This window comes from Oreochromis niloticus, linkage group LG2, assembly GCF_001858045.2.
Source record: "Oreochromis niloticus isolate F11D_XX linkage group LG2, O_niloticus_UMD_NMBU, whole genome shotgun sequence".
Taxonomy (NCBI): domain Eukaryota; kingdom Metazoa; phylum Chordata; class Actinopteri; order Cichliformes; family Cichlidae; genus Oreochromis; species Oreochromis niloticus.
This window is the reverse complement of record NC_031966.2, coordinates 7063246-7082670: the sequence shown is the minus strand read 5'-3', so window position 1 is coordinate 7082670 and position 19425 is coordinate 7063246. Positions and strand designations below refer to the sequence as shown.

The 19425-nt window shown below is 40.8% G+C and overlaps 1 protein-coding gene across 1 annotated transcript; it reads right to left on the bottom strand.

The window, feature by feature from the left end:
* Positions 1-7379: 7379 nt before the first annotated feature.
* gm2a (ganglioside GM2 activator) lies at positions 7380-13921 on the bottom strand. The gene is made up of 4 exons (XM_005453229.4): positions 13718-13921; positions 12173-12325; positions 8939-9121; positions 7380-8794 (listed from the first exon to the last, which is right to left on the bottom strand). Exons 1-4 carry the CDS (start codon positions 13811-13813, stop codon positions 8639-8641), a joined length of 588 nt encoding a protein of 195 aa, XP_005453286.1. The 5' UTR covers positions 13814-13921; the 3' UTR covers positions 7380-8638.
* Between the last annotated feature and the right edge of the window lie 5504 nt (positions 13922-19425).

Below are 19425 nucleotides of genomic sequence, written 5' to 3'. Positions count from 1 at the left end.
AGTCCAGACTGAACACAAAAGAGACGCTCTCCCCTGTACCGAGGAAACTCAGCTCAACTCTGGAGTGCCTTCAGAGAAATATGACACTGCTTCTCTGTCACTTACCCCCCCATTGGTCTGCATTTCATCACAACCTGCAGTCTGGGACCTTAAATCACTTGGAAATTTTGTTGTATCCCAGTGGGAAGATAACTGGCTGCAGGATATATACCCGAGCTTCATCACAGTGATCTATATCTGACACAAGAACACAAACACAGATAAACCATAACACACAGGCTTATTGTTCAAACTGTTAAAAGTGTATTATTACTGCGCAGTCTGCCTGAACACAGTGATGACTTTCCCCCTCTTTGAACAATAGTCTTTCTTTAATGTCCTTGGAAATATGCAACATTGTTTTATTCCCTCCTGGAAAAGCAATCCTTGAAGAGTTCGCCAGCTATGAAGTAAATGCTCAAAATCCAGAAGTCTGTCCTTAATGTGACAAACCCACATTCCAGCCTTCTCCCAAATATAATTACAGAGAGTTTCATCTTCAACCACACTGCCACATGAGGTCAAAACATTTCCAGAAAGCCATGGCAAACACATTTCGCTCATTCCTTTGCACTTAAACGTTTGTTTATCAGTGAGAGGAGCTGAGAGCTTTGATAAAAAGTCAGTTCATGTCAATTTAGAATTGAATTTTATTTGGTTCAGAATTTAAATTGCATTACAAATTTATCCAAATTGATTATTTACAGCTTCAAGAGTTTTCTATCTATTTTTCAGATGTTTCATGCATGACTTTGATGCGCTGTCTGGTGATACTGACAAATAATGACAATGAATAACTATTTCAAAGAATTTCACAGAGATTTTAGTCCTCAAGTGCATTTCCTACTTGTACTTACTATGTACCTATGTACTTATCCCTTGTATGTGAATGTCTAAGTAAAAACGAGTAGAATGGTGTTGTAGTTTAATGTTTTTCCAGCATGTCCTCAGAATATCCTGCAGACACACAGAATTATGCCAAGGAAGGTTCAAGCATATCGCTTTCCTTTGGCTCAGACAGAGGGGGACTATTCGAAGCCTAAAGCCATCAGTGCTGTCACCTGCCAGTGAAAGACTGAGAGGAAGATGGATGACTGATGAAATCAAAGAAACGCAAGAAGACAGAGCTGAGAGTCCCGTTCAGAAACATATATCAGAGATAATTTATAGAACTCATAGTCGCACATAGGATCCACAAATTAGTTTGCCTGAAATGAAAGCAAAGCACAAAGCAACTGACTTTTTTTAAAATAAAGTTGTAACTAAAGTGAAAAAGCAAAACATGTAATTTGCTGAACAGCCAACAACATGAGTGATTTTAAAAAGCTGAAAGTAATCAGAAACAATGTGAAATCTCCAAACAACCGTCCAGTTCACTGAGATCATAAGGAGATTGTTTCATTTCAAATACAGTTCTGTTTAATTTATATAGTGCCAAATCACAACAAGAGTTACCTCAGGGTGTTTTATTTTGAAAGGTAAAGACGCTACAATAATTATAAATCATTAGATGCACTTTGGAAAAAAATAGTTCTGTGGTTTAGAGTGTTTACTCAAAGGATCAGATTACTTTCTCCATCAGTTCTTATTGAGGTTAAGAACTCAGATGAAACTGAATGAAGTGATAGCAGAAACTACGGGCTCACTTTGAAATGTAAGTATCCTGTGGTCTTTGCTGCAAAATTAAATTAAAAGGCACAAAACTGACTTCAAAATGTGATTTAAAGAAATAATTAACGATAGTGAAAGGGACACAAACATCAGGTTCCAGAATGGCAAGATAGTACTGGAAAACAAAATATCTGAATTATGCCTAAATATAAAAAAAACAGACTAAATCCTAAATAAAACATTTAAGTGCAATTTAACCCTCAGTGATGGAAGTCGTCTGTTCAGGCGACACAAACCTGAGCAGGAGTTCAGCCAGGCGGGGCAGAGGTCAGCTGGTCAGATGTGGTTATCTCCTAAACAAACACCATCACCCGCCTGTCTGCTATGTGTGTGTGTGTGTGTGTGTGTGTGTGTGTGTGTGAGAGTGAGAGAGAGAGAGAGCGAGACCACATTCCCTCTTGAAGCTGCAGACGAGAATGTTTTCACAGACACACACAGGCATATGTCTGCTTCCAATTAATCTACCACCTGTATGTAAGAATATTTATGTGTGTGTGTGTGTGAGGAGGGGGTTAAGTAGTCCTATACCATCAGTCTTCCTGTGTATACTCAGTTTTGTACTCATAGTTGAAGCTGGTTCTTTATAGTGTTTTTCTTTTGGTGTTCCTACGTTCACTTTCATTCATTTTTGATGTTGAAGATGTAGATGAAAATGTCAGAGTCACTCTTGGGTTGAAAATAAAAAACAAAACCCCAGACCCTCCACTCTAAAGTTTAATGATTGACATTATTTTTAGTCCCAAAGATGAAGCTCGGGGGCCTGCGGATGGCAAAATGAGTTCAACAAACAAAACTTCAAGAAAGAGGTGCACATCAATGATAATGTGAGGGTGCTCTCTGAGAAGAGAGACAAAATGAACACAAACAGATTAAAATACATGCAACAGACAGAACAGCTGCTGAGACAAGCAAGAGGGACTTAAAGGTCCATAAATGAGCATAAAGAGAAGCAAAGCTACAAAGAAGATGCAGGACACACTAAAACAGATGCAAAACAAAAAAAAACAATTGTAATGATAAGACCAGAAATCATGTAAATCCAAACAGACAGAGGGAAACCAGACAAAAAGATACAAAATGAACAAAATTAGATGCAGAAACCATGGAAACTAAGGAGAAATGACTGATAAGGCACACCATGAACAGCACTGCAAATAACATGTACGGTTAACATTTACACAAAAACGATCCACAACTAACATCAGATGATGGAGGTCATTCTGCTTTCTTCACTGTTAATTCGGTGCACTGTTAGGTGGGGCTGCTGGAGCCTGGAGAGGTGTGGCACACCTGGACAGGTCCACCTGTCCATCACAGACTGAAATGAAATGCAAAATGCTCTTCAGTGGGGCAGACAGACACACAATGAACAAATTTTACAGTACAACCACAAAAAAAACGACTGAAACATTCTGTCTTCAGGTAAATTAATTTATTAAGTTTGTTCTTTGAGTAAATTGGTAGAAAATAAACAGAAAACAGAATTTTGATTATGAAGCAAAAATGATCACAAAGGCTCAAAAACAGCATTCAAGTCTCCAATTGCAAACCAGCAAATAGATGCAAAATATCCACAGAGAGACTCCCACTGTGCAGAATCCACAAGCAGAACTGATTCTGCTGCATCAGCTTTTATTCTTTGTGGCTGGAAACTGGACAGAGTTGGTCCCCAAACGATGTGTGAAGACAAAAGGCAGGAGGTGAGAGGAAACTCAAGCTCATTGTTGGTTGTCATCAAGTGGTAGAAGCTTCACCTGACTGTGTGTGTGTGCACGTGTGTGTTTATTTGCGACCCCATTAGCTCCCATTAGCAGTGAGGTCCCCTGTAAATTCACCTTTTGTTTTGCTTGAAGCCTCACTGAAAGCAGCTCAAAAACCCCTCCACAAACAGTGTGTGTCTGTGTTTGTGTGTGTGTGTGTGTGTGTGTGTGGTTAAAAGCAGGATGTAACTGATCTGCTGACCTGCATGTTGCTAGATAAGGATCGGAGTGGAGGAAGACAAATACCAAACACTCTGGTGAGGACAAACTGTGTGTGTGTGTGTGTGTGTGTGTGTAAATTAATTTAACATTCTTACCAAATTTAATTTACAGCCAAACACAGAAACTATTGTCTGCAGCTGCTGCAACTTCAAGAACATTAAAGTGTTTTTTTTGTTCTGCTGTCAAATCACATTCTCTGATCGTGCTAACGACAGCTACGTGTTTGTCTGCAGCACATCAATGTGAAGCTTCTAAAATTATGAGACTGTTTCAGTATGTAAGAGAAAAATCCTTCTCACTCCCAGTTTGTCACATACTGGCTCTCATTTAATGAACTGGGTTCTCCTCCGCATCAGGAGGCAGGTGGGATGGCACTGGCGTAGACCAAGTTCGGTCTTTGGCTGTTGGTTTACTTTCGTGAAGAGGTTGTCCTCGGTGGTCCTTCTGTGATTTTTTTGTGTAGCTCGATCTCTGCCAGCATCTCTGCGGGGGGGGGGGGGGGGGGGGGGCTCCAGGATTGCCAGCATTTTAAAGCTGGCACTGTCACTGTACTGAAAGAATATAAATTATAGTTTAAAATTGTGCACTGAAACAAACCAAATAAAAACTTTTAAAGTTTAAAAAGCCACCACCATCACACCAAATTTGGGTTTTACTTCATATTTCCAACCTTTAAGTCTCAGGTGGAGCTGTTAAGCTGCTCCTATTGTCCTATCCTTTTGTTTGTGTCCTGTGGAGGACGGACTAATCATTTCAAGGCTTATGGGAGCCTGTGTCGTTTGGCTTTATTAGTCTCATAACTCTGTTCACCTTCATGTTCTTTTCTTGGAGCCTGTCCTGGAAACCAGCTTGCTTGAATGTGGCCATGCCTCCGAACTGTAAGCGCCATCTCCTGCCTTGGTCAGCTTCTCTGTTCTCTGCAGAGGAAACTGCTCAGCTGCTCCCCACTCTCCACCTGTGAACTTCTATTCACCTTGGTTTTTATTCTGCCAGGCCAGTACTCCTCCTAGACTCCAATCCTCACTCCTGGTAAGTAAGACTTTTGCCTTTGATAAACCAACCAACCCCTTCGTGACCATTTGGAAGCTTTTACTCCAGCAGAGCTCCTGGTCCAGCTACTTTGGAGAACTGGTTTTATACAAAGACTTTTGAGTTTCAAACATTTCAAACTGCCGACAGTCTGTTATCTGAGTCTGTGTTTAGCCTAATTATGAAAATTGTAATACAAGCTGAAATATCTTCACCTAAAGATGATTAGTGTTATTGAACTGCTTTGGTCAGAGTTCCATATTCTGTGTCTTTCCATTGAAACCATGTTCAGATGACATGTTAATCAGAGGCTTATCCTAAATCAATCTGCAGCCATTGTTCACCTGTTACACTCATGCCCGTGCCTCAGTAACAGAACATTGCTGAGTAAGCAGTCCTGCAATTGTGGCAAACGTGGCATCAGACCAATGCGACAGAGTCAGGAGTCAGACTGTTATTCTAATCACAGAGAAGGTTTCTCAGAGTCAGATCGTGGCTATACTTAAAGCAGAAATCAGAGAAGAGAACTGAGGGATAAGAAAGGAACTTCATCCAAATAACACAGTCTGCTAAAGAAAGGAGCAAAGGCTGACTGTTTGCTAGCTGAAGCAGCTTTAAGATGAAGAGGACATCTATAGTGGAAAAGCATCATCATGAGTTGATTTTGAAACAAAATCAAATCAAAGAAAGAAATCTTTAAAAAATATGGTTTGTGTTCTAGAAACCAGTCTGAGATGATCTGAGCTTTGAGACACGGAGCTTTGTTATCCTACTGAAGACGCTGCACTGAGGTCATAAAAGATGGGCGTGGTCAGCAGCAGCACTCGGGCAGCCTGTGGAGTTAAAACGATTCTCAGGTGGTACTGAAAATCTCCCCCGCACCATCACACCAGCAGCAGCCTGTACATTGACACAGGCATGATGGGTCCATGCTTTAAACTCTGAGCTGACCATCTGAGACTCATTAGACCAGGAAACGTTTTTGTGAGTCTGTGTGACCTGAACAGCAGTGGCTAAGGACAGTGGGTGCCACACTGGGTGCCACTGCTGTCAGCTAAGAACAGCAGTGGCACCCAGTGTGGTCTTCTGCTACTGTTGTCATCACCTAGAGGGTTCAGAGATGCTCTTCTGCAGACCTCGGTTGTAACAAGTGCTATTTGAGTTTCTGTTGCCTTCCTATCAACTTGACGCAGTCTGACCTCTGCCATCTACAAAGCATTTGTACTCTGATATTTGTATTAACGAGAAGCCGAACAGGTGTACCTAATGAAGTGGCCATTAAATGCAAACCGTATGACCTGCGATGCCTGGTGTCCACATGCTGCGGTCGGTGTTTAAGTGAAGCCATGTTACCTTCTCTGGTTAAAATGCTGCTGCTGCCAAAGTAAAACACTTCCTGTCTGAGATTAGCCCAGAAACAAGTGGTCTGCAGCTGCATCTCACACACACTTTGAATTATTTTTTTTTTGAAGGTGGTGTGACACTTGACTGCACTCTAAAACAAAGACCCTACTCTGTGTGGCCAATGCGTCAGACTGCAGAGGAAGGCGAGAAGAAACCTCGCCGAGCTTTTTATTCTGTGCTGATCATCTTTCTGATCTGAACTCTGTGTCTCCTTCATCACGGCTGAAACCACAAAAGAAGAACTTCATGAACATTTCCAGACCGTGGAGGCTGATTTTCATCGGTAGCTCACCAGCTTCAAAGTCCCAGATGCAGCAGACAGGCAGGAAACACATGTGGAGACTTCTCTTTTAACCCGTTCTTGCACAGTCTCATGAATCTTTCATTCCATTGGGTTTTTTCTGGATGTAAACTCAGTGGTGCTGGTCCACTCTATGCTGGGCTGTTTGCTCCTTCGTGTGTAATTCCTCACTTTCCTCCTTTTGTTTTCAGTATTCTTTGGTGTTTCCTGTTAACATTCACTGCTGCCGTGACTTCAACACTAAGTGGGTTTGTTTGGGTCAAAATAAAGAAAGCAGGTAATTTCTATTGTTCTGCGTTCTTGAATGTGAGTTACACATTTAGTTTCCTGCAGTGAGAAGCAGATTAAAAATGCCCAAAGCGGACTCTTGGTCTTGACAGTTAAATCAGGAAAATACAGTCTCAACAAAAATCACTACGAAGTGTTTTTATCATCATCTGTTACTGCTGCAGGTCTACACATGACTCTTTAATGTGAACGCTCAGCAGATGTTTGGATGTGAAATGCTGCCATCTTGTGGGAAAACACAAAAGCACACGTAAAAGCTGCAGAGCCCTGTGTTCAGAGATGATAACATGTTCAAAGCGAGTTCCAAAGAGCTTCTGTCAACAATGATTGACCTGGTGACCCATAAATGTTCGGTGTGGCAGAGGTCACGAGGTTAGAGGAAGGCCCATGACAGTCAGCAGTTGTTGTTCATCTAATAGCTCTTTGGAGCTTTGAGGTGCGTCACCTGCTGCAGTCTTAATTCTTCTCCACAATGATGCAAAGCAGAGGCCGAATGGCGGCCTGCGTCTCCTTCATCTGGGTGGAGCCAATTCACCATAGAGGACCAACTCCTGTAGCAACCTTACCTCTACCCTAACAGAAACATCCTCTGAACTTTGTTTTAGTCATCATGAACCTTTTTTCTGAGGTAATTGATTTTACTGCACCAGAAAAGCACAAATAACTTATGTGATAAAGTTTATTCAAAACTGCATTGAATCAGTTAAATGTATAACAGCAACATTTTTCTGTGATCATCACACAAGAAAAATCTGAACTCTGATTTACACGAATCAAAGAAAGAATGAATCAGGCACTTAGCAACAACACAGAGTTTTAAAAAAAAAAAGTTATGATAACAACAACAATAATAATAATAATAATAATAATAATCAGGTCATTCACAATAACTGAACAGTCAAAACTGGCTCCCAGTTAAAATAAGACACGTGACATTATCAAAAAAAAAAAAAAAAAAAAAAAGCACAGAGAATGTTTAAAAATAAGAAATAAATTAGACAAATGTTAGCAGGATTTTAGACAGTAGCACTAAAATTCAGTGAGCTGCAACATCATTTTGTTCCAAGTTTTGTCATGAGGACCGCTGAAGGCTGAATTATGAAGAAATCATAAACAGACAGCCATCCCCTTCATCTTACAGTCTTTATTATTACAGGAGCAAGCGCTCCAGTGGTTATTCTTTATGTTAATGCTGACAGGTTTAGTTCCTCAGGAAACATGAAACCAGTCGGACCTTTGGGGACTGACTGAAGTGTGGGAATGTTCGAATAACTGAAGGTTTAGACTCAAATGGAGCTTAAAGCAAAACTAAAGAAGAGATTGGTTTCTATCAGTTCATTAAGAGCATTCATGTGGATTTATTTCTGCATATTTATGCATCTCTGTCATCCATGTTTAAATCTATTTCCCTTCATGTGAGCAGGTCATTTCATAACTGTGATAATAACAAAGTCATATTTAGACATAAAGGCTTTGCCTTTTTGCTAATTAGTTTTTCTGTTACTGCAGGAGATAAACTATAAAAAGGTGATGAACACCAGGAATTTCAGTAGGTTTTCCAGCAATTAAAAGTAGTTTTAATAAAATTTCAGCTCCTGTAAAATCATTCTCGATTCGTTCTCAATTGTTAAAAAGCACGATAAGGGGTCCAGCACATATAGTGATGCAGTTTGTGTTCATACAGAGTGAAAGAAGAGCAGCTTGGATGCATCTTAACATGGAGAAAACCTGTAACTCCTAAAGAGAATGTTTCACTGAATCACTGCGCCTGCTCTCGTGCATTCCAGCAGGAGCTCATGTTCTGCGCGTTTCATCCCGTAAAACCTGTTTTTGTTGTCGTTTCTTCTGATTATCTCCCCTCCCTAATTGGTGAAAACTTTTTTTCATTTCCCAGTTTTAAAACCACGAGGCTCCGGCTGACGGCTCAGTCTGAGTGGATGGAGAGCGTGACTTTGAGGCAGCCCAGCTCTTTGCCCTGACTGCCGAGGACCCCCTGAATCCGGTAGTCCCCGTTAGTCAGCCAGTAGGGCAGATCGACGTTGGGCAGGTAGAAGTCTGACTGTGGCAACGTGTACGAGCCCTGAGAACAGAGAGGGAGAGTCCTGCTGTTTCATCATGTTTAAAGGTCACAGAGCTCAGGGCTCATGTTTAATCCCTAAATGGTTTTCTACACGTTTCAATCCCAGCTACTGAGAAGTGATCTGATTTGAAATCAAAGACTTACAGCTTTGAAGGGGCAGTGGCAGGGTAGGCCGTAGGTGTGCAGCGGTTCGGGACAGTCCTGGCCGGGCGGGATCAGCTGGCTCAGAATATCGCAGGCGTCCTGATAGTGACAACTGCCCACCTCATCCAGACAGGGCACCTTCACCCAGAAACCTGCCACCTCCTTCTCCAGAGTCACATTTAGCTAAAGATTGAGAGCAGACAGAGAAACAGCAGCACGCGTGTTAGAAATGCTGCAGCTTCACCAGCGCCGTGCCACAAACTGAACCCTGTTGAGAGGAAACGGTGATACCCGACATACTCCCATATGCCTTTATCACAGCTAACGTGCAAGTAGTGGGTATTTGGTTTTTAATTTAAATCTACAAATCTGCAGGAAGCTTCAGATTATTGCCTCAGTATCTGCAGATTTTTGAAACTCCCAGTTTCCTCAGCTCTCCACATAGCAGGTTCCTTCATTAGCGTGAACAATACGTAACAACAGCCACATAAACATGTCAGAATTATTTTCAGTTTTACAAAAAGTATCATAAAAATAAGATAAAATAAAGAAAAACATCAGCAGGATGAAGCAAACGTAAAAACTAAAAGCAGCCAAACATGATGCAGTGACCTTTGATTTGGTGAAGGTAGAATAAAACTCATCACCACAATCACCTCAGGTTTATTACTCACTGCAGTAAATCCAAGAACTCTAAAAGAACTTTGAGGACACCTTGAAGAGGATAATAATCAGAGTTTTACAGTTCACACTTACCACTGCACATGTGACAAAGAACAAGTTCTGCTGAGTGATAAAGTTTCTTTTCCCGCTTCAGACGCATGATTGCAGCTTTACAGCTGAAAAAAAACCCAAAAACCTCCCAAGTGCCTCTCACATCCTTAAACACACCGTCACCATCACTACTACATCATGTTACACTACTCGTTGCATTACCTTCAAGCTGCTCTGTAATAAACTGTGACATAATCACCAATAAACAATAAAAATCTTAGCTTTCAAATATGAACACGGAGCAAAGATGAAAAATGGCAGACTTCAAAGCGATCGTCATGGCGATTCTACTTTAGAAACAGACTGCTCACACTGTAACAGGATCACTGTTACCTGCTGAAGATCAGGCGTAGCTGTGGGTTGTCTTTGTGTTAGAACGGTGTGTGTCTGCGTCAGCGGTATAATCCATATGCTTTTATGCTTCACACAGTTTGAATTTTACCGTCACGCTCTTGTCCTTTCATGTGATAAAAATAAAAATAACGTCCACCATCGTCGTCCTCCCTGCACACAAACTGAAATCAGCTGATCGTAGCGACGTATGCATGAAGAAAACAACGTGGTTGGTGGTGTTTTGTCTCCCTGTCAGCAGGTGCAGGTAACTGAAGAACTTTGGTCACACAAGTAACGACATAAATGTAACTGTAATGTGATTACTGACTTTAGTGCATCAATCATACACTGCAGTTTTTAATATTCTTGTTAAACATTAGAATATGACCATGTCTAGTTTGCTGCATGTTTTAAATGTAAAAATCTTAAACCTGTAAAAGTAAATGTCAGCCCTGATCCGCCTCCCGTGTGTAGGCCTCACAGGAGGCGATTGGTTGACTATTAGTTATTTATTTGGTTAACATGTGTACAAATAAAACAACTGAGGAATGAAAGAAATCCAATAAAACCTGACTGCTCTGTGCCATCAGGTGTTTCTTCTAAATGCTTTATATATCTTGGCAAACCTGACCATATTTTTATTCCTCTGTATCAAACACAGATTGGAAACAGGAAGTGGTTTTCATGCGTGCTTCTTAGTAAAGTTGAAATATATTAAGTAATATTACCGTTCTAATATTTCTGTCTCCTCATTCTGATGACGTTAGCTCATTCATCTCTCTTCTGGACCATTTCCAGTTCTTTATTTGGAGCATGTGACCATGTTTCACAGACAAGCTTCTGTTTTCAGTGTACCACGTGACCCAAACAACATTCTTAGTTTAATTTCATTTTCCAAGATTAAAGACTAATCAACTGCTTCAAGACTACATCACAAGTTCCGCACACATTCTGTAGACATAGATATATACATGAAAACTTGATGTTTTTTAAGTTTGCTTAAAAGTTTTTCTTTTTTTCCCTCTTGTCATTTCAGTTATTCTATGTTCAAAATAAATTTTATCTATCTCACAAGTGACTAAAACCAAGCCCCTTTCACTCCACATAAACTTTTTTTTATTGTTCCACTTTTTGGGAACTTTAACTGTCAAAGTGAAGTACATGTGGGCAATGAAACAATAAAACGAGGAGCCGTTTCCTCAGGGCCGAGGTCTAACTAAACTCAATAACTGTACTCGATTTAGGGATAGGCACACTTCATTGGGACTTTGTAGGATTCTGACAGACAGTTTGGAACATCTAAACCTGAAAGCTGGTTTTTAGCTTGCATGAAGCTCATGAGGATCAGCAGCAGATCCAGACAAGACGACTTTTTGCTTTGCCAAATAATAATCTGACCGTGGCTGTGCTCAGAATATTACACCAGACAGTTAAACCACTGTTGAGTAACCTTGTGCCTGTTACTCAAGTTAACCCTGTGGAGGATAACACTGCTTTAAACTGGTCTGGTTTTTCCTAACATACTTAACTAAAGGAATAAAGAGAAAGAATTTTGTCTGTTTCCATCAGCTCTAAGTTTATATATATTCAACAGATGAACCCAACAATAACCCACTCATTAATTAAAATCCATCAAGTTATTCACCTCAGTCAAGCATGAACAAAGTATCCTCTATTTTGGCCTACAAAATACAAAGAGTTATCAACACTATTATGCACAGTTTTCTGATGAGTAGGAGACTCATCAGCACATTTTAACCTTGAGATACTCGTTTGTGTTTGACCACCTGCCCAGGGTGTAGCCCACCTCTCACCTGATGACAGCTGACAAAGGCTCCATCTCAGCTAATTTGCCTGTGTGTGTTTGGAACTTGCGAGTATGTGAAATGTGCTGAATGCAGCTCGCTCTAATGACAAAATGAAACAAAAACCATTTCAAACTGGGAGCCATTTAAGCCCTTTGTTCATTGTGGCTGCGCTGAAAGGGAAGTGCTACATAGTGCTAAAACTAACATAAAGTACCCTACTGCTTCCTTTAAAATCTGCTCCTTTAGTCATAAATAAAAACTCTTTGTGAAACTGTACTTAAAGCATCCTCATGTCACTGTCATACATAAGCGTACTCACAGACAGAGGAGCGCTGAGTTCAACAGCCGTGGACCCAGAAGCGGAGGCTGTCAGATCACCTGGGATGGGGATTGGATCTGGAGACATGGTGAGGGTCTTCAGCACAGCTGGAACATCAGGCGGTCCGCAGTTCTTCCAGTCGAAACCCGAAACCTGCAAAATGCATAAAACAATGTTTAAACCTCAGATATTTCCCATCACGGTAAAAGCGTTTCCTGCATTTCCGTACTCCCAGAAAATCAACTTGTTCAGACCTGAAAGCTGAGTGAAGCATTCCAAACACACCTGCTCTAAACACCGACAGATACTGTTCACAAAGCAGTGACCTCTCTCACACACACACACACACACACAGGTGAACCATTTCTCATCATTCATTATTTACAGGTGTGCACACTTGTTTCTTTTATTCATTTTAGTATTTTTGAGCTCGTTTAAGAAAATGCTGCTTAAACCAGCTTTACTGCTGTCATGTGAAATTGGACCAGACAGAAGATATAATAAGATATAATAAAACATAATATAATAAAACATGACTGCTTCAGAAAATATGAGACACAAACAGATACAGAACTGAATCTGACTGAAATGTAAAGTTTCATATTTCTTAATAAGACACATTAACAAGACGAGCTGCTGTTAATGTTTTTATCTCGATCAGAGATATATTAAAGGAAACCAGCCTAAAAAACCGTCATACATCTCACATAAAATAATACAAACACACCATTGCTGCGGTATCTATAAACACATTCTCTTGATTTTCGTCCTACTTCAGTACATAATTGTGAATTAACTATGTGACTACATGCTGTCTTAAACACACAAAATCATATTAAATCCACTGAAATTAGGCCAATGTGGCTGCACAGTGACTCACAAACAGATTCAATCTAGCAGGAAACACGTACACCTGCAGGACAGACGACATTCAAAAACCCACAAACGCCAAGCAGCAAATGAAGCATTACTGACATGATTACATATTTTAGATGGAGCTAAACCAGCAGATTAGGGCTCCTCAGTCCTGCACTCCAACCTGTGTTTACCAGACAAACGTCACTCTTTTTTGGCCATTTTAAAAAATATTCTATGTTAGTACCTGACAGGTAAGTTTCCTGTTCTGTCAAAAAAAAAAAAAAAATCACCTCCCCACAGCAATCAAAGCCTCATTAGATTCATGACTTTCATGTTTGTTTCTTGGATATTGTAGTTTTTTCCTTTTCGTTTATTTTTCATCTCTATTGTTGCCATTGTGGCTCCACTCTCTTCAGCTCAGTTTTTTTTGTTTCCGGGTTTAGTTTAGAAGAGCTGTTACAGCTCGACAGTCACAACCCTGGACCTCGCCGAGCCCCCACACGCACGCGCAGTTTTAAGGCTCTACGACGACTTCGGCAGGTTTCACGGACGAACCGTCCACGTTTAGTGCGTGAGCTCCCCTAAAACAGCATCGTGGGAGCTTCGGTGTGGATAAATAAAACCCGCACAGAGTAATGGATATAAACTCTGAACAGAGGCTTTGGTACCCGGTGGGATTTGGCTCACCTGTGCGCTCCTGACCTTCTTCCACCCGAAGGAGCCGCAGCTCACCTGAGCTAAAGCGGCAGCTACGAGCACCGTTACCGCCACACGTTTGTCCATCCTCACGTTTGTGCCACAGTTCCACAGTGCCGTTAAACCGAGCGTCGACGGTTTATACCTTGCGGCACTTCCGTGTTTACGATCGCGCTGACCGCAGTCACGTGACGAAAAAGTGCGTCTTCTTTATCTGGTGCATTACCGCCACTACCCGGTGTGGAGTGCGGACCGAAATGTAGAAAATTAAATAAAAAATTTAAATCCTCGCAAACAAATGAGTCTGCCTTAAAAAATTAAATATGGCCTGATAACTTTCACTTCTCGAGTTCTTACGAAATAAATCAACCAAGTCCAGTTTCACTTTCATATCAGCGAGCTTTTCGATCAGTTGTCTTCTTTCAGCATCATATTTCTGACAGTGCACTGAAACATGCTCTATTATTTCTTCTTCTCTATTGCAGTCACACTTACTGTACGATGTTTTCCTATTAAAAACAACATACTATTCAAACCAGCGTGCCCAAATCTGAGTCGGGATATAATCGTCTACTCTCTCCTGTTCCTTCCTGTGCTTCTCATTTCGCCTGTCTTCCTTTGGATTTTTTGCCTTTTCCTCTCTTCCTCCCTTTGCTTTTGCCACCTTTCTCTCATTTTGTGCTGTATTTTGCTCTTAATCTCCTACAAGTACTGATAACCAGATCCACCAAAAGTGTCTTTGTAGCTTTCTTTGCTGTCCTATCTGCCCTTATCATTTCCCTTAACTCCATGATGCAGTTGTACCCATAAGAAAGTGACCATAAGCCCCACCATAGTAACTCTGTACAACTGTTTGCTGAATCTCTATCAGAACATCAGGTCTGCAATCTGAGTGACTGTCTTGCAAACTAGCCAATGATGAGCTAGAATCTGATCATATCACAGATCTCAGCGGTCTTGCATCTTCAATCCACTGGAAAGCTAACAGTATTGAAACCATCCATCACATCCAACCTTTGTGGGGGGGGTTAAACCAGGAATTAAACACTGCTGTGGAAATTCAATAGTGCTCAGATGTCAGAGTGAAATTTGGATTAAAAAAAAAAAAAAAAGTTGTGTTTGTTCTCTCATTGGCCCTGTACATCTCACTGTGGAGGTGCTAGTATGACTGAATGTATGAAACAGACTATGTAACAGTCTGAGAGCACGTTACTGGAAAAAGACAGGCTCAGTCAGTTGTTTTGGTGATGTAGTCACATTAAAAGAGCCACACTCAAAACTGTGGGCTCTGGTTTTGTGCAGTGAAATACATCCAAATGAACAAGTTGACTATTTTCTCAGTAAAGTAAGTATTTTTGACAAAGTCTGTTCAAAAGCAGCAACATTTTTTTTTTTTATTTTACATATAAAAACATCCAAACACAGAGAGATGATGCAGAAACAGGAGGGGAGAGCAGAGGTGGAGTCTCACACTCATGTACCTGACCTGGTATGTGTGTCACAGTTGATTGATTCTGAGCACAGTGTTTAAAGAAGTTATTACTGTGGAAAATAAATAAATGATAATCAGCAGAATCGTTTTCAATGCAAAACCAAAAACATTACAATATTCTTTCTGTGGTAACAGCAAAATCATTTTTATACAGCATGAAAATAAATTACGTCCTGTAAAACTGTAGCGATGACAGTGGACTTCAGGAAACATCCCTCAACTCTGCTCCCCCTTACCATATAAGACAGCCCTGTGTCGACTGTGAAGATCTTCAAGTTCCTGGGTACCACCATCTCCCAGGACCTGAAGTGGGAGACCAACATCAACTCCATCCTCAAAAAGACCCAGCAGAGGATGTACTTCCTGAGACAACTGGGGAAGTACAGTCTACAGGAGCTGCTGATCCAGTTCTACACTGCAGTCATTGAGTCTGTCCTGTGCTCCTCCATCACAGTCTGGTATGGTGCAGCCACTAAACAGGACAGGAGCAGACTGCAGCGGACTGTACGGGCAGCAGAAAGGATCATCGGCGCCCCCCTGCCCTCCATCCAGGATCTGTACCTCTCAAGAACCAGGAAACGGGCAGGGAAAATCATCACAGACCCCTCACACCCTGGACACAGACTTTTTGATCTGCTGCCCTCTGGCAGACGGTACAGAAGCCTGCAGACCAGGACCACCCGACACAGGAACAGTTTCTTTCCCCTCGCCATCTCCCTTCTAAACAGTTGACCTGTCACACTGCTCTCACTGCCAGACTACAACTGCACCTTATGTACATTCTGTAGTATTCATTCCACCTCATTTCATTTCTGTATTTTATGTATATAAGTTTAGATTAGTTATTTATAGTTGGTTTACACAGCTTTGTGTATGTACGTGTAATGTATATATAGACACGTGTGTGTGTGTGTGTGTGTGTGTGTGTGTGTGTGTGTGTGATTTACATTGCTGTGCTTGAGAGCCACCATCTACTGGAACCAAATTCCTTGTATGTGTCGGCACATATACTTGGCCAGTAAACACGATTCTGATTCTGATTCTTCTGATCTGCACCATAACACCTGTAGATGTCGCTGTAGGACAGAATACAAAGTATCGAAAATTCGTTATCAAATACATAAAAACACAACGTGCAGAAGAAGATGAGCTCGCAGCAGGAAGCATCAAGTTTGTAAAACTGATGTGATTCAGCTTCAGTGGACACACGTCACTCTGATAGTTAAACTGAGCGTGACGTGTTAACGCGGTTCTGTGGTTATTATTCAGATAATGTTTTTAATGTAAAACAGAAGTAAAATGACAGTTATGATATGTTAATACGACCATAACACACCACTTTAAATAAAAAAAAAAAACATTGATTTTTCACATGAATCTGATTTTTTTCTTCCATCAGCAACTGAACCAGAAACAGCTGTAATAGGAAAAAGAGAATAGTTATGAATATTATTAGTGCAGTACTCAAGCCCAGACGAGTTCTAATCAAATAATAATCATGACCACAATAATAAAGAAGGGAAGAAAAGAACACAAAATAAAGAAAAAAAAAAGCTTTAAACTTCAAAGCAGATGACGTCACACCAGAGTTTATTTAGAGGCCCGTGTACTCAGCCGAACTCTTATGTCTATGAATGGATTTTCAAACACTATCTGTAACAAAGAGAAAGTAAATTCTCAGGAAACAAATACATATTCAAACACAATGGGCAATAACACAGCTAGGCGTACTCCAGACAGTGTCAGGAGTTATGTCACAGCAAATGATGTGAGGCCACTCCTGGAGCAATTGCTAAACACAGGAGCAGTGGCAGCACTTGCGGTCTGATAACACAGAATACGCAACCACAGAAAGGATTTGTAATTTTGTAGAGAACCTCATCGACCTGTACTCGCAGTCGGCAGATGTAGAACTGAGGTTTTGCCAGGACACTCCTGTCACTAGCAGAAAAACAGTGGACCCAAAGGAGACAAAACATCACAAAAGAAAAAACTGATAATGTCGCAAGAAATGTCACTGTCTGTACTAATGTCGATAATGTTCACTTCTTTAACAACTGACAGTTAACCATCCCGTTGTTTCAGGAGTAATGTATATCGATAACCTTGAATCGTTTTAAAACAAAAAAAAATACAGATACTTCAAGTTAACATCAATAAAAGTTCTTACATTTTGTTTTCTGTTCTGTTGTTGAATAAATACATGTTATTTGTTATTCAGTTCAAACTGTGGGTAGAAAATGCTCTGTGACCTGCTTTTTTATGTGTGCCTTTTTTTGTTTTGTATATGTTTCTCCTTTTTGTTATTTATTCCTGTAGCTGGTGTGGAATTCACTTTTTCATAAAATTATTTTAACCATCTCTGGTGTTGATTTTAGTTTTTCACAGAACAAACTTGTTTTAGATTTGAATTAATAAGTTATCATTTTAAGAAACATCAAGTTGATGTTCATAGAAGTACACACATTCGCGCCATCATTTACATACACACACACACACACACACACACACACACACACACACGCACACATCAGATATCTTTTACTTTGAAATCCAAAGCAAAATGGCCTTGATATTGACAGGGTCCTACTAGAGTACAAGGGTCTGTCATTTGGATCTAGAGTGTGGAACAAGACTAAATGATATTTGTTATTATGTATTTAACGTGTCTGTTAATGTTGAAGGTAAATTCACTCGAAGTTGGTCTTTATTTTGAAATTAGGTTTCCACGTCTCTTGCTGTAATACTCAGACTTGGAGAAGGGCTCATGAGCTTGGACAAAGGAATGCGGAGTAGAGCCACTGCTGCTTTGTGTCAAAAGGGAAAAGTTGAAGTGTTTCAGGAATCCTTTTGTAGGTTTTCCAGGTGCATCCAACTGTGAGGAAATTCAGGGGAAGAACCAGGAATCTGTGAAGAGATTATATTTCTCGGCAGACCAGGCAGCACCTTGGAACAGGAGGTGGAGGAACAACGCTTGGGAAAAGAACATGTGGTACACTGTGCTTAATCTTCTGGCACTTTGGACAAGCAGAGTAAAATGGGTGGATGGATTTATGTGTGGTGCTGGAAACATTTTACCAACTTATGAACTTATAAGTCTAAAACAAACAAGTTCATGCCGTGATTGCTGAAATTCCCCATCACCTGAGGGTCATGTGACTCAGTTATCTTGGGTCAGATATTCTCAGACGTTCGTGTTTCTGCACAGAGCTGAAAGGTTTGAGTTAGACAACTTTTCCACCTTCGTTCGGTTGGTTTCCTGTGCGTGCTCCGCGTGGTGCCCTGCTGTGAGCAGCAGCTGTCCTGCATCACTTGCTGCTGTCACTAACTAAATAAAAGGCTGGTAATTTAATGAAGTCAGACAGGGAGAGCACATTTGTAGAAGAGCTCGTCATCACCGTTTCCAAAGTTTCAGGTGAACTGAAGCTGATAAAAGTGACACTAATGATATTGGTGACTTATTACTGACTTGATTTCGAATCACTATGAGTTTGCTTTGTGTTTATGTCTGAAATTTGATTTTGATGGGAAACACTCATTGAACAGCTTGCAGCTGATGTTGATGTTCAGTCATGAAAAAAGATCATTTTAACAGCATGTTCTGGTCTCTGAGAGACAACCACCCACAAACCAGACCTGGGACATGTGGAAACGAGCAGAAACACAAATGCCTGTGTGATCAGAGCACAATCATTACTACTGATTGGATGTATTGGTGTGAGAGGCAGCTATTCAATTACAAAATCAGTTCACTTTTCTGTCATTCATCGGTTATCTGACTTCCCTTTTACAAAGTCTGTTTCTGACAGAAAGGGGTCAACAAGGGCAAAGAGACAGGGTCCAACAGAAGTCAAACAAGAGCTAGCAGCGTACAAGGGGGCCACACAAGAACCAGCAAGGGCTAACATGTGGTCCATGTTTGGCAACAAGGCCAAAGTCACTCAATACAGGGGCAATATAGGCCAAATATGCATCAACTTATTAGGCATAAGCGTGAGAGATTAAAAAGGTTTTGAAAGTAGACATGGTTGCAACAGGCAGCTTGTTCCAAAGAACAAGACCACAGTAACTGAAAGCACCCTCAGCAGGCTGAGATCTGATTCTGGGAACCGTTAAAAGATCTGCATCTGATTACTTGAGAGGTCTGACTGGGTTAGAGAATCAGCAAGTCAGAGATGGCCCAACACCCGAGCCTTGAGGAACCCCT